The sequence below is a fragment of the Pygocentrus nattereri genome, chromosome 11, assembly GCF_015220715.1.
Source record: "Pygocentrus nattereri isolate fPygNat1 chromosome 11, fPygNat1.pri, whole genome shotgun sequence".
Taxonomy (NCBI): Eukaryota; Metazoa; Chordata; class Actinopteri; order Characiformes; family Serrasalmidae; genus Pygocentrus; species Pygocentrus nattereri.
Window position 1 is genome coordinate 20,829,710 of NC_051221.1, and position 14,755 is coordinate 20,844,464.

The 14,755-nt window shown below is 38.4% G+C and overlaps 2 protein-coding genes across 20 annotated transcripts in view; both read right to left on the reverse strand.

Annotated features, from left to right (window-relative positions):
• osbpl5 (oxysterol binding protein-like 5) overlaps positions 1-6,400 on the reverse strand; it is a 38,080-nt gene extending 31,680 nt beyond the window's left edge. For both annotated transcript variants that reach the window (XM_017717534.2, XM_037542839.1), the window contains exon 1: positions 5,705-6,400. The gene's annotated coding sequence lies outside the window, so the exon portion shown is untranslated. The remainder of the gene's footprint in view (positions 1-5,704) is intronic.
• A 1,410-nt stretch (positions 6,401-7,810) lies between these two features.
• LOC108439259 (receptor-type tyrosine-protein phosphatase eta-like) overlaps positions 7,811-14,755 on the reverse strand; it is a 57,409-nt gene continuing 50,464 nt past the window's right edge. For all 18 annotated transcript variants that reach the window (XM_037542546.1, XM_037542544.1, XM_037542545.1 and 15 more), the window contains 5 exons: positions 13,643-13,777; positions 13,120-13,236; positions 12,648-12,808; positions 11,165-11,300; positions 7,811-10,981 (listed from right to left, as the gene is read on the reverse strand). In XM_037542546.1, the coding sequence (XP_037398443.1) occupies positions 10,850-10,981; positions 11,165-11,300; positions 12,648-12,808; positions 13,120-13,236; positions 13,643-13,777 (681 nt within the window). In that variant the 3' untranslated portion in view covers positions 7,811-10,849. The remainder of the gene's footprint in view (positions 10,982-11,164; positions 11,301-12,647; positions 12,809-13,119; positions 13,237-13,642; positions 13,778-14,755) is intronic.

The window sequence follows — 14,755 nt, forward strand, 5'->3', positions numbered from 1 at the left end:
TCCTAGCCACATTTGCGATTTGTGCAACCTATTCATTTAAAACGTCCCACATAAAGTCATAAAACAAAATATATAAATTCAGAGTGTATATCACTACTTGCGTGTCAAAGATTGTGATTTTACTGCAGGACGTAAAAGTAGCTGGCAATTAAATCATGAGGTCAGCATCATATATGAACAGTATCATAATCCAATGTTAAAGATTTACAAAATGGTTATTTAGAAAAGGGCAAAATAAACAATAAAAAACTGGTTACCTGATCATTGAAAACTTTGAACTGATTAATATCAACATTTCCAACGCACTGGCTTATTGACTTGTTTGAATGATAAACAGAGTATCCACAGGTCATTATGAAGCTGTATTCAGCAGACTCTCCACAAAGAGGAGCAATCATCACTCAAGTCACATTTTGTGCCTTGTAGTTGCAAACCAAAGTAATACCAGGCATACACTGTGCGATTAAAGCTCATTTAGGCTGCAGCCAAGTGAATCCCATGATCTGACCAAATTTCCATTTCATCGGCTGCCATTGCCATGGGAAGCAATGCCCAACTGCCCAAATGAGCTTCGATTGAGCAGTTAGACAATCATATGGATTTCTGACACAACAGTTTGAGTTTGAGCAATCTCACGAACGCAAACATGTCGAAACATAGATTTTTTTAAAATTGTATTGTCGGTTGTACAGAGACAGTGTTGTCTTACCAATGCACATTATCTCTTGGTTTCCGTTTCAGTGCACAGTATGGCAGACATAACATTCTTGCTTCTGCATTAAAATAGTGCATTATTTGTCCACAATGCAACTGTGAACACATGACTGAATCCCCAAAAGCCATTTATTAGACATATTACGCACCGTGTGGATGCAGGAGCCAGTATTTAAATTCTTACATATTGTACTATGTAGACAGCAGGGAGTCATTTGATATTCATGGTTTTGCTTTGTACTCGTGTAACGTTTTCTAGGAAATTGTCCAGAGACAGAGTTGTCTGCTGGTCTGTTTCACATGCAGTGTGAGTATCCACATTATATCAAGTTAATCAGGTGATGTGCTCGTAAAGTGTGACTATATAAATTGTTTGCTTTGTCTGAACATAATGGGCAAATGTACATGTGAGTTGCTACCAAATAGCAAGGTTTCTAAAATTGCACAAAGTATGCCTGGCATAAAACTAGATCTGGACAACTAACAAGCTAACAGCCTGTCCAATATTATTCATAATTAGGCTTTAACAAAGGAATCATGCTTTATTACACCTAGCACAATGTTTGTGCAATTTATTCAGACATCAAAAAATAAATTTAAACACGCGTGTAACTTAGTTTGTCCTGGTGCTAGAATCTCCAAAAGCAGCCTCAGACATCCATCTTATGGTTCAACATGCTCAAAGTTTCACCTCCTGAACAGTGGGGTTAAACTCTTCATGCTCCTTTGCATCTCCAAAATGGCCTATTCAATGTCACCCTGTGGCCCTTTGTGTGAGGAGCTTGAAGACATTCTGCCCGTTTGATTGTTTCTTTCACAATGGGAAAAAAAATGATGGAAAAAAAAAAGTTTCCTAACATTATACTTTTGCGCTCCGTTTTTGCATTATGTTTGATGTGTAACGGCCTTAAAACAACAAAATATGAGGTAAACAATGTGCCAAATAAATGTCTGTTACACGTCTCAAATGCTCAAAATATCTTTGTTTTAAGTAGAACTGGCCTCCAACTGGATTGAAACAGGGAGTAAAAAAACTAGATCCGCACATCTCTACATTTCACATAACATTTTAAGTACTTAAGTGCTTAACTGGAAAATTATGATTGAGATTTACAGTTACAATCCTCTCTAACATCATTTGTTCCTGCTGTTTCAGCCTGAGTCTTCTTTGTGATGTGGAACACTGCATGCATGCTCATATTACTGCAGCAGCAGCACAGAGAGTCTTGTGGCTGCACTGCAGCCTCAGTGGAACAGTAGGGAAACTAGGGCAGGGCGTTTTCCTGCCTCTCTGCCTCTCAAGGCTGCAGGCCTACATCAAGATCAGGAAAAACTTCAGGAGAAATAGCCTGAAAAATGTGATGCCATACAACTTTGTGGAGTGTACCCGAGTCAGACGAGAGTGAGCACTGCTCTATTGTCAGTCTCTGAGTCAACAGCATTGAATCCTCAATTATAGCCTAAATCAATAGTGTCTGATTCAGACATTATGGGCAGTACTTTATATAGAAAACCTAAAAAAAAGAAAGGCAGAATGGCACAAGTTAAAATTACCTGCAAATCCTTCATTTTCTCTTTGTTTTTATACATTGTTTGTAGCACATGCACCCTCAAGGGCATGATCAAGGAGAAAGATCCTTTCTTATAAGCATAAGCATGTGAATGCACACAAACATGCAGGTATACACATATGCACACACACATACACACACAGACCACTCCTTTCTCTCCTGAAAACAAATAAGACATAACTGCCATTACAACCCAAAGTAAAGAATTAGCACCACTTTAGGGCACAGATCCAAGATCAAAACAATAGTAAAAAGCTTAAAAAAGGCTCTGCAGCAGGAAAGCATGGGCTAAATGTGAAAAAAAAACAAAGACTATTGATTTTAGCTGTAATGTAAAAACAGCTGCACACAGCAGAACTGTCTCTGTTGTTGATTTTTTTTCCTTATGCAGCCTAAATGATGAATAAAGAATGAGAGAAGCATATCAGCTTCTCCCCCACTTCAGCGACACAGCAGGAAGATTGCTCAGACGTCTCACTGTTCATCACTCAATAGTAGCCATTCTTACCCTTACGACAGACTTGAGATAATACAGGACATTGTGGTGTAGCCTCTTTATCTCCCAGCCTAGAACTGCAAATGTCTTTGCGAGTATAGTTTAATATTCTTTATTTTATACATGTAAATTTAACTATGTTTTATATCAGTCATGTAAAAAAAAACAATGCTGGTCATTTTTTTAAGAGTTTGATGTACTATGTAAACACAATTAAAATGTCATATCTGTCCATACAGTCCATATATGGGAATCATGCTGAAAAACAATACACTATTTGAATACAGTGTCATGAAAACCAGTGCATTTGGCCTACAGGAATTTAGCCCCACCTATTCAAATTTTATAAGGAAGGTTTCAGTTTGGACTGCTTTGTGAATAAGACACAGAACAGGGCAGCCAATTAGAACAAAGCTCAGAGGCTTGGGATGAAGAGAAGTTTGAAAAGGCTCATGTAAAAAGAATTAAAACCATTTTTGATACAGAAAGCAACACACAGGCCTACAATTTCAAATCACTCCAGAGAACTGCCAAAAATGCTGTCGGCTATGATGCAGTCAACAAACTACTCACATTTATTGCGGCCTTTCATGACTAAGTGCATAAATTGAATCTACAAATGAAGATGCGATTAATTGTGGCATCCTAATCTCTAGCACAGTGTCACAGTTCTGCTGGGTCATTTCCTGTTTTGCAGACTCTCTACAAGAGCGAGGACTCATAGCATCTGTGTTAAACTTTGGAAAAGGGAGACTGGCATGGTGAGCAAGGATTACATCATGGAAAAAATATACTAACAGTGTATACTAGTGTGGATTTGTTAACGCTGAAGCTGTATCTGCAGTGAACAGCACTCAAGGAGGTGGAGAACGCTCCTGTCAGCTGTCATACAGTAATAGAGTCCAGCAGCCCTCCCCTTCTGTCTCTAGTTATCAGCCTAAAAATAGCCTAGAAAACCTTTCCAAACACTCGTTGAGCTCTATACCTTGATATAGAATGAAGACTTGAACAGCTGAGCCCAGTTGTCTTGTACCTGCTCCTCATTCCAACACACCACAATAGCAGCGCAGCTGTTCCTGCCCCACTAACTTGCTAACAAATTGTCAAGTTGCAGCTCATTAAATGACTGACACACCATTTTCAACACATACCATCTACATAAAAGATAGTTGTGCTTACGCAGACTACAGTATATGCAACAGAGTCTACCTTCTCATCCCAGACCAGAAAATGACCTTTCAGATTTTCCAAGGAGAACAAACTAAGGTAAAGTTATTAGTCGACCGACCACTGTTTGGTTAACACTGGCCAATAATACACAATAAATTAATACTTAAATTAAATAAGTACAAATATCAGGAGATCTAGAATCTCTAGTATTGCAAAGGCTACGCCATGTAAATATCAGAACACTAAAAAATTGATGCAAAGCCTGAAAGCATACAGGCAAAAGTTAATTATTTCCCTTTCTTGATGTCTGAAAATACATTATGTATTGTTTCACCAAATCAGGGGCTATGAGTGGGCTTATTTTTATTTACCTTTATTTACCCAGGATGTCCCTTAAGATTAAAATCCATTTTTTGAGGAAGAAAGTATTAAAGTTATCAGAAAGGCTAGTGTTTTGGAGCTAACAAGTCCTTTTGCAACTCCATTAAACGTCTCCATTCCTGTAGAAATTTGGGATCCAATACAGCTTTTTTAAATCTTACAACTATGCAGACCTCAGCAAAAGTCATCTTCACCATCACTGTGTGAAGCACAAGTCCTGAGCTGAGAGGAAGAGCCTGTTAACATCACAAAGCTTCATATCCAGGAAATACTTTGCAATTGACCAGCCAGTCCCCAGTGGACTCCATCCATCTGCTAAACTCAGACGCACAGGAAATGCAAAATTAGTGTAATGTGAAATAATAAATAAAATAAAATAAAAAGAAGCGGGAAATTTGTTTTCATTCATGGTTTCCTAAATGTCACCGGGCATATCGTATCTAACTCTATGGGTCACTTTTGCTCGCAAAGCTCATTGTTCTTTAAGATCACAATCTCCACAGGCTGGAGCACCTCCCAGAGCAAACTCTGTCCATTTATTGGCTTCTTTTATATCACAAGCAATCAGATGACTTTGGGTGAGGTCATCAGGGCATGGCAGGCTTCAAAACCAAGCAGGCAGAGACCTCACACAAACCTATACAGCTGACAAACAACACGGACCACAGCTGCAAATTCACGTACACGTATACACGATGCACTTAATAAAAATGTTCCCCCGTTCCAACGGATTAGCAGCTTCGACTGTCAACAGCGCTGCGATCAAGGATTTAAAGCACTGAGAAAAACCGAACTGAGGGAACAATGTGGAATAAACACACTCTCATAAATAATACAGCGGGACCCGTAAAAGGAACTACAGATTGAGGACTTTGTACCAAGATGTGTGCAAAATACAGATGTAACCACTGGCGCAGTCCGTTCCTGGTCAGGCTCTTCATCTGCTGAGATGCAGATCGAGTCCCTGAGCAACGTGGCTGCTGGCATGTAACAGCGACAGGCCAAATAATGACCGAATGCTCTTCAGCTATTTCAAACACTGTAACAGCTGTGAGAAATAGCTGAAGGGGAACAATCGCTCGGTTTATTTTCCAGCCTTTCTGTCTGACCTAAATGTAAGAGAGGCTGAATTACATTATATGGATTTGTCTAGTAGATGCATAAGCTCGTACAATCAACCCGCCAGACCGCGGTTTAACGTCAGCACTAAAATGCTCAATGAAATGAAATGAAAAGGCACAACTGTTGCCGAAAGCGTTCAACCAGAATAGACACGAAAACGGACTGGCTGTCTCCTTGTTAACCCCACAGTGTCCTAACTACGGGGCTAGCCGGTAACTGTGGGGAGCAGTCGGCGTTTCCAGAAGCTTACCTTTTTTTCTCTGTCGTCGATGTTGATGTTGCAACTTCGCCCCTTGCAAACAGAAACGAGGCTAGCAGGCTAGCTAACTATAGCCGTATCCAAACGGCTCCATCCCAGTTCGCCACCACGCTGCTGCAGCGTTAAGAGAGGGAGAGACAGAGACCGATAGAAGGGGAGAAACGGGACTTCACGCCACTTTACTCCTTCCCGAGGTCTGTTTCCCCCTGAGAGACAGATATGTCCGTCGACTAGCCAGTTAACCTATAACTGACGTTAGCTCGCTGGTTTTGGGGGGTAACGGTCCCAGTGTAGCTGCTGTACTGTGTGTACAAATCCTTCGGTCCAAAGAGGGTTAAAAACGTCGGAGAAACGTGTAGTTCCTGTTACAGTGAAGCTCTATCTCACGAAAAAGTTATCTGAATAACGTTAGCGGTTTCTCTAGCCAGTTCTCCTCAGTAACCGCCGTAGTGTTAAAGACACGAATCCCCGAAAAGAGCGTTAACGTTAGCCAGCCGCGCTCGTCCCTCTCGCCCCTGACCGACCGGACCAGCAAAAAAGCGCTCAAGTCCAGCGCTAAGAAAGCGAGAGCAGCCAAGCCGAGCACACGCTTTTCTGGACATACGGGGAGAAGCGCTGGGTTGTATGTAGCGGTGCTCTCTAACGCATCCAGCTGCCTCTCCGCATCCAGCTGTTGAGTTGAGCGGTGGCAGGAAATGCCAGTGGAGCGGGGAGGGCGGGAGAGAGGACAAACACGGACAGGAGCCAGGAACGGATTCGCTCCGGGAGCCGAGCCTTTTCTTCTGCGTGTCCGTTCCCAATGGTCAGATTTCTCCTTAATGTACATCACCAGCTTATCTGACTTACTTTAATCTTCACCAAGTCTAAAAATATATATGAAACTTTTGCCCTCATTCAGAGTGGTTTGATGTATAATGGTTCACTGTAGAGTAGCTTGCAGACTCTGCTTTCCTTTACAGTGGTGGTGATAGGAACCAGGAGTCACGCTGACTGCAACGCAAATATAGCCATTTTATTTACCGTTCAAGTCCACCAGTGAACCTACACAGTTTTTCCATGGTTTTATATTTAAAGTTGATGATGGTATAATAGTCATAAATCTAAAATAAGTTTTCGTTGGATACTATCTTGCCATACAATGCTTTGCTTTTACCCCACCACCATGAATGGATTCAAATACGTTTTGAGCAAAAACATTATCATAAAAAATATCATATACCAATGTGTCAGACATCAGGTAGCAATTATCTAACCACTCCATGTAATGACTTTCTGTGAGGGAGCTTTGAGGGGCATTACACTCTTCAGACGTCTGGTTCCTCTCACTTCCCCTGTGAACTAGAGTTTCTCTAGAATGGAGCATTTCACACCAAAATACCCCAAATGACTGTATTTTCATTATAGTTATTTAATTATACAGAAATTGTGAAAAAATGGTGATGTTCCCCTTTAACTGAATGCCAGCTTTGCTAGTAGCATTACTGCGTGGACTGCTTCAGTTTAGAGAGGAGCAACAACAAACTTCATCTTTAAACATTTTAATGCACTAATAACAAAAGATTTCAAACTAGTTTCCACAGTAGCCAAAAAATGCCATTTCTGCCTGTTTTGGATGAAAATTTATGAAAATGTTTTTTTTTAATTGTGGCAATTACATGACTTTCTAACATTGTTTTCACAGCAGGGGGAGGTGTTCTCACCCCTCACTGCTCACTAGCAGCTCAACACAGACATAGCCAAATATGTGTCCTTGTTAATCCAAATACAGAGTTTTGGTCAAATATATTTTTAGTTGATCACATGAAGGCGATGTCCATTCAGGCCACTAAAAGGGCTGCAGATAGGGGCAACCTCAGTGACTCTGACATACTATGGTTTAATCTTAAAACAACCTCCCACTTATCTTTTCAAGACATATGGCAATCAAGTGACCTAGTTTCCCATAGACATATGTCTTGTTTTGTCTCTAACACCTTTAAACCAACTCAAACTACCCAAGATAAGAGTAAAGAGTCACTCATGCTCTTACATTTTTGACTTGAAAGCGAGCCTTCAGACTGCACTAAACCATTGGCAAAAATAATCCTTCACATTATCTGATTGATAGAGCAAAATACACTCAAATTTATTGCCAGTTTTCATTACAAATATTAACAGGCAGCCTTGACAAAAGAGCTTTGTTTACTGTTTCCTATTCCTGCAGATCTCACATCATTTATTACCATTACAATTATTTTCAAGATAAAGTAAAGAAGGTTTAGACAAATGAAATAATAGTAATATTAATAACACAAAAATAATCATTATACAAGCTTGTTATGTGCTATGTCAATAAAAATACATATTGCTCCAAATTCCACTCTCTTCATATTGCTGTGGGGGAAAGTATATGAAGGGTTTCATTGCAAAACACATTAATTAAAGACCATTTTTTCATTATATACATTACTTGAAATTGGCTTTACATATACAAGAAATATCATTGTTATACCATCTTTAATGTGTATTTTCTATTAACATCAGCTGTTATTTGTTTCAAAAGTTCCCTATATATTTAAAATTGTATATACAGCATTTTGGAATGAAGCCATTCGAACTTCAACAGTTCGATAAAACAGTAAATCCAGTAGAAAACAATAAATGAACAGTTCAAGTGCAACATACAGACACACACACATTTTCCAAGCTGCTTCTCCCTCAGGGTCGTGGGGGGTACTGGAGCCTTTCCCAGCAGTCATTGGGCGGAAGACAGGATACACCCTGGACAGGTCACCAGTTTATCGCAGGGCAGTTCAACATACATAACGGGTATAAATATTTATCTTAACAGAACTTCATTTAGTGGTTTATATGTTCATTTAATATCAAAATATTGCACAAGCCTGTCCAAATCACGTAACAGTACAGACAGCATTAACATGATAGGCAACCAATGTGGGCTTGTTAGCAGTACTTTAGGAAAAAAATATGCATTGGCATAAAAATTGCATAAGCATATCTTATAAAATATACATACCTAGTGCCTTATTTACTTCCAGTACCTTTTATTACAATTCCTGTTTAACTGGACATTTGATCCTACTTTAACAGAGAAAGAACAACCTTTAATATGCACTTAGATCCTGATTTACTCTACTTTGCACATCACTACAGTTTGAGGCTAAACCTCTTGAAATGCTACAGCAAAATAAATTAATTAGTTTAGCTCAATCAACCCAGGAAAGAATGGCGCCACCCAGTGTTTGTAAAGCTAAAATGCATGTGAGGTCCAGAAGACATTCTAGGTGGCATTTTGTTTCTGTGCCCATATGCAAGATAAACTCATCTGTGACAGAACAAAACGTACATTTAAATGACAGTTAAAAAAAAAACTATACAAATCTACAGTATGTGTCATGAACCTACACAGATCTTCCCAAAGCATGGGAAGTGCTACTTACCAATTCATAATCTTTGTGCTGTGACTTATATTATTACTTACATTACTTATATTGTGCTTCATATATTTCAGTGTCTATGGAATTCCACCTTTATTCCCAATTTCTGAATAATTCAGTTGTTGAGATGTAAAAAATCATGGAAACCCTTAAAAGTGCCTACTGGTTTCTGGTGGTGAGTAAAGGATCTAATGGTTTAACAGGAATTCTGGGACTGATTCCAGATACACATGATGGTTTGAAAAGTCATTCATGTTTGAAAAGTTGTATTAATGAAAGGTGCTGATAGGAACCAAAGTTGTGATGCATACAACTCAAATATAGACATTTATTTACTATCCGAAATGACCAGTGAAGCTGCAAGTGTCATCTTTGTGGTTTTATATGTAATGTTGATAATGACAAAGTAGATGTAAATCTGTAATGTTTTAGATACTATTTTGCCTTAAACCAACCTGCATGTAACTTGTTGGGAATGAATAGATGTTAGGCCAAGCACTAATCTCAAAACTATTTTAAAGTGATATCTCAGACATCAGGCACTATACGCTTAACCATTTTATGTAATAGTTTTCTTTGAGGTAGATATTAGAGGCATTAAATGCTTTGGATGTCTTGTTACCATCAACATTGTTGTGAATAATTCTGACTGTAGGTATTTCTAGAAGGGCACATTTCATATAGAACTGACTTTGTTTTTTAAGAACTGGTGGACTTCCCTTTTACCTTCATAAACTCACTCTCAGATTACATAGTTGTGCAAATACATTGTGTAATATGCCTCCCTCTGAATGCCACCTTTCCCACCTACATCATGACCTCTTGGCTGTTAAGTGCTACATCCGATTTCTCATAGGACAGATGAACCACCTGCATCTTTAATGTAGAAATTAGAACTTCAGTCTGTCTCACCAGAAAGCTAGCAAAAAAACCTTGACTGTCCTGAGTCTTATTCATAGAACATACAGCACCCATCTGAAATTCTGTCAGATTAAATGATCTGCAGATCCTTACTTCCATAACTGCTGTTCTCTGTCTCACTTCACATTTATAATAACAAAGAAGGCATGGTTTACTCTTTATCTCCTGCAACAGAACACAGATTTACCTGCAATGTTATGGGGATCAAGTAGCAAAAGCAACAAGAATGCATCACATACATTTTCTAATTTAAGATTCTTACTATAATGTACAGTGTGTTTAAAAAGTTAAATTTTTGAGAAAAAATAATAAAAAATAAAACTTTTAAATGTACAATATTTTTACACATACATGTAATTTAAAACATGTTCCAGCATTGAAATAAAAAAGTTCTAAACATTACATTTCTAATTATAGATATATGCAGGTTTTAATGCAGGTGAATTAACTGTATAAATGTTTTTCTCTTTTCATATATTTTATAGGCGGTATTGTCTTTAAAGGAAAGTTCAGCTTCATAATGCTCCTCATCATTGTTTTATAGTCTGAGATGATGCCTATCATATGTCAAAAGCATATCAGAAGCACATTTTCTGCTGAAAATATAAATTTGTAAGATAGGCCCTTACAATATACCATTTATATGAAATATAAATATATTTCTTTATGTGAGTGACATTCTGCTAAGTAATGAAATGGCTCGTCAAGCTTTTACTAAAATCTATATTTCTCTCAAGATTTGATCCTAAGGTGAATGTCACCTTGAGTCCAACTTCGCCTATTGCCATTGCCGGTCCACATTCCCATAGACACTGAATGCTGCTGCATTTTGGTAAATTAGGTCCACATTGGTTCCCATCCTTGATTTGATGATGTCTACAGCACTATGGTTCAGGAAGACATATTGGTCCTGTGGATAGATATTAGCAAAATGTGAAAAGCTCCCAAAATGTACCATATTACCATATTATGAGTCTAAGATTGGTCATCACTGAATATATATATATATATATATGTATACATGTATAGGTGAAGGCCCTGGAAAAGCAAGTTTATTCTGTTTTCTGTGTATTTGTTGTCTTTAGCCTCTTACCTCTGTCTGCACCATTAGTGGTCTGTGCATGCGCATGTCATAGACAATTCCGAAAATGTCCACCATGCTTTCCCTCTCAATCTGGAAGATTAGGTGATCAAGAGCAATAAAAGTCCCAGTCCTGCCCACGCCAGCGCTATTGAAGTGAGGGACAGAAGCATTTAAAATGAATTATGATGAGGCTAATGACTGTAAAAATACACAAACAATAAGAGCTGTGTTTTGACTTTAAATAAGCTACTTTGTGTATGACCACAAAGCTCAGAAACACATGTAAATGTTGTTTCATTTGTTCATTACATCAGTGTTTGTGATGGGTATGTTCAAATCTTTCAGAGTGTATGGCAACAGCTCTGTGAAACAATCAGGTAAAGGCAGTGAAGAATATGATGTACTCTTTATCTCCTGCACCTGAACACCAATTCATCTGCAATGTTACAGGGAGCAAGCAACGAGAGTGCATCACGTACGAGTATGTTTTCTACTTTGAAAGACTTAAACTGTCCAGTGTGTTAAAAAAGCAATACAATTCTTGAGAAAACTTTTAAATGTACAGTATTTTTACACATGTACATGTAAATTAATATTGATTAATAGTGAAATTAGTGCTGAAATAAAAAAAGTCTAAACATTACATGTATAGATAAAATATATGCAGGTATTGCTGCAGCTGAATTAACTATGTAAATGTTTCCATGTCTTCCATGTATGCTCTTAATTCAGAATGAGAAGCCTGGGTCAACTTCAGCTTCAGTTTAGATGTCTTCTCAAAAATCATTTATCTGTCCTATATTGTAGATGGGAATGCCTTGTAATTGCTGGAACATTCTGCAGAACATGCATTAAGCATACTGAACAAATATTATACGTGCACACAGTCATATGGAAAAGTTTAGGCGCCCCAGTCAAAATATGTTTTATTGATTTTTTTTAAAGTGAAAAAATAAGCACAAATGTTCCATGTAGAACATGCTTCAGCACATTTTAATGCATAATTATGTTTTATTTTCTACTTTTAAAAATTCTGTTTCAGCAAATAAATAGAAACTGTGATCAAAAATTAGCATAAAAAATACTTAAGTGTGGATAAGAATAATACACTCTAGGCACCTAAGATTCCTACATTTGAGTTATTTTTAAGAATCATATGAAGAAACCAGAGCCCAATGTCTAAAAGGAGTTAATGTTTATTTAATGAGGAGATTACATTTTTGTGAAAAAATCTCAGCAATGCTTGCATCTCATGCGCTGGGCACTGTTAAGTTATCTCTATATCTCATGACATGTCCGAGCATTAGCCTGCTGTTGCAGTCAGTATATCACCATGTCTACAAAAATGAATGGATGCATATGCCGTCTCCCCTATGTGAAAGATCTGTCTTCTAGTATGTGACGTTATATTATTGTGATGCTACGATCTTCCTGTCCACTGTCACATATTGCACTGTGTAATTAATATCTGACCATTCTATTTTAAGCTTACCTGCAGTGCACCACAGTAGGAGAATGGCGAGAATACTGGTCCATGTGCTCTCTCACCAGGTGCCTGAAGTTAATGAGCACCTCTGTTGTCTCTGGCACACCGTGATCAGGCCAGGCCGTGAAGTGAAAATGACGGACTTCGCGAGACTCCGCTGTCTTCACCTAAGACAGTACTCAAATTTATTCCTGACCCAATATTTTTAAAGATTTCATCGCTGTTGTAACAAAACGTCAAGCCTCTTAAACAGCACATTTGTAGAATAACACAAAAATGCTCTTAAGTTTAATATATGTAAATACAACAAGATTTTAAGTAATTCCAAATTATTTTCAGAGCAGCTGACATTTTCAGATGGTTTTCAGTTCATTATCACACATGTATTGGAATTTTATAAAAGAGAAGAGCCATCTTTTAATACAAACATTAGATAGCACAGAAAACAAAGACAACTTATGGAAGACGGTGGCCTTACATTCCTGATGGTGAAGTCTGATATGGTCCAGTCCTCCAGGGTAATCTCTGACATGTTTGTCACTGTAATATTACTGTACATCTTGGTTTCAGATGGCCAGTATTTCTCACATTTAACCTAAAGAGAAAAGGTTAGAGTCAAATGATCTCTTTAGGATAATAATGGCTAGTACTTGAGAGTATTTGCTGGTTTTCAAGGCAGCTTGCTGCTTGATAATGAGAGGAATAAGAGGGACATCCCTAGTCAATATTCCTGGTATCCAGAGATATGAAGTTTTTAGTACCTGAACTGTCTTGTGTGTATAGAATTGATACGTAATAGCAGCTAAAAGGAGCATGCAAAACAAATTTCATACAAACATTTAAATAACAGTGCACTACATCAACAGCAGACATTGCAAGTGTAAATATAGGTCTGCATCAGTTGTTGGATATATGCACCACTGAGGTGTAATAATAATGCCGATTAGATTCTTTACTTTGCTGTAGTAAAAAGTCATTTCATACTGAAACACTAAACTCACACGTCCTTGCTCGTTGCATTTGGTCAGCATCACTATGGTTTGGACATGCTTTTCCCAGATCATCCTCCAGAACTCATTGACAGTAGCAGGCAGCGGGCCCTGAGCTGCTATGTACTCCTTCTTTGAGTTGTAACCCTAACAGACAAACATTCATGTGTACAAATATTCATTGCAAACTGTTTGCTGGTCTTTGGGAGGTAAGCAGAGTTTGAACATTTGTTTTCAATGTATTACTTGTTATTGAAATCTCAGGGAGCATTGTAAAATATTACATATGTTTATATGATACTTAAATTGAGTATTATATGAAACATCCAGCAAATCTGATGAAAAAAAAAACACTATTTAAAAAGCACTATTTGAGAACTGTTTAGTCCTATTATTCTAATTAGCATGCTTCATTAACATCCCTCAGTTCAGCACTCCCAGTCTGCTATACTCCTCTACGAGGACAGGCCGTGTTGTAGGCTCTGCTGTGTTTGCTCAATAAAAACATGATGTAGCATTTTGTATGTCAAAGTCTTAAAGAAGGTAAGGTTCTCACTCACTTTACTGCTACATACAGGAAACAATGATGTGGCTGGCTGGACGAACGAATGAATGGATGACAGCATAGTTAGCGTTCTAGCTCAGTTATGCATGCTGGTTAGTTTTTACTCTCAGACTGAAATTGAGACTGTGCGGAAAAACTGTTTTGATATAGCTACAGAGATTAGGCAAACTCCATTAGCCTTAAGATCGGGCGGGGGGGGGGTGTTGAGCACTTCATTGTATCAACACCGGCTGTTCATTTTATGGTAGTGTATATTGATACTGGTATGACACAGTATAACACACGCTAGGGGGGCAGTCGTGGGCTGGAGGTTAGGGAACTGGCCCTGTGACCGGAAAGTTGCTGGTTCAATCCCCAGTGCCGACAGTCCATGACTGAGGTGTTCTTGAACAAGATGCCTAACCACCAATTGCTACCCAGGCACCATGGATAGGGCTGTCCACCGCTCTGGGCAAGTGTGCTCACTGCCCTGGATGGGTTAAATGTGGAGGTGAAATTTCCCCATTTGTGGGATTAAAAAGTGTCTCTTAATCTTATCCACCTGCTGTCCACTCTATTAG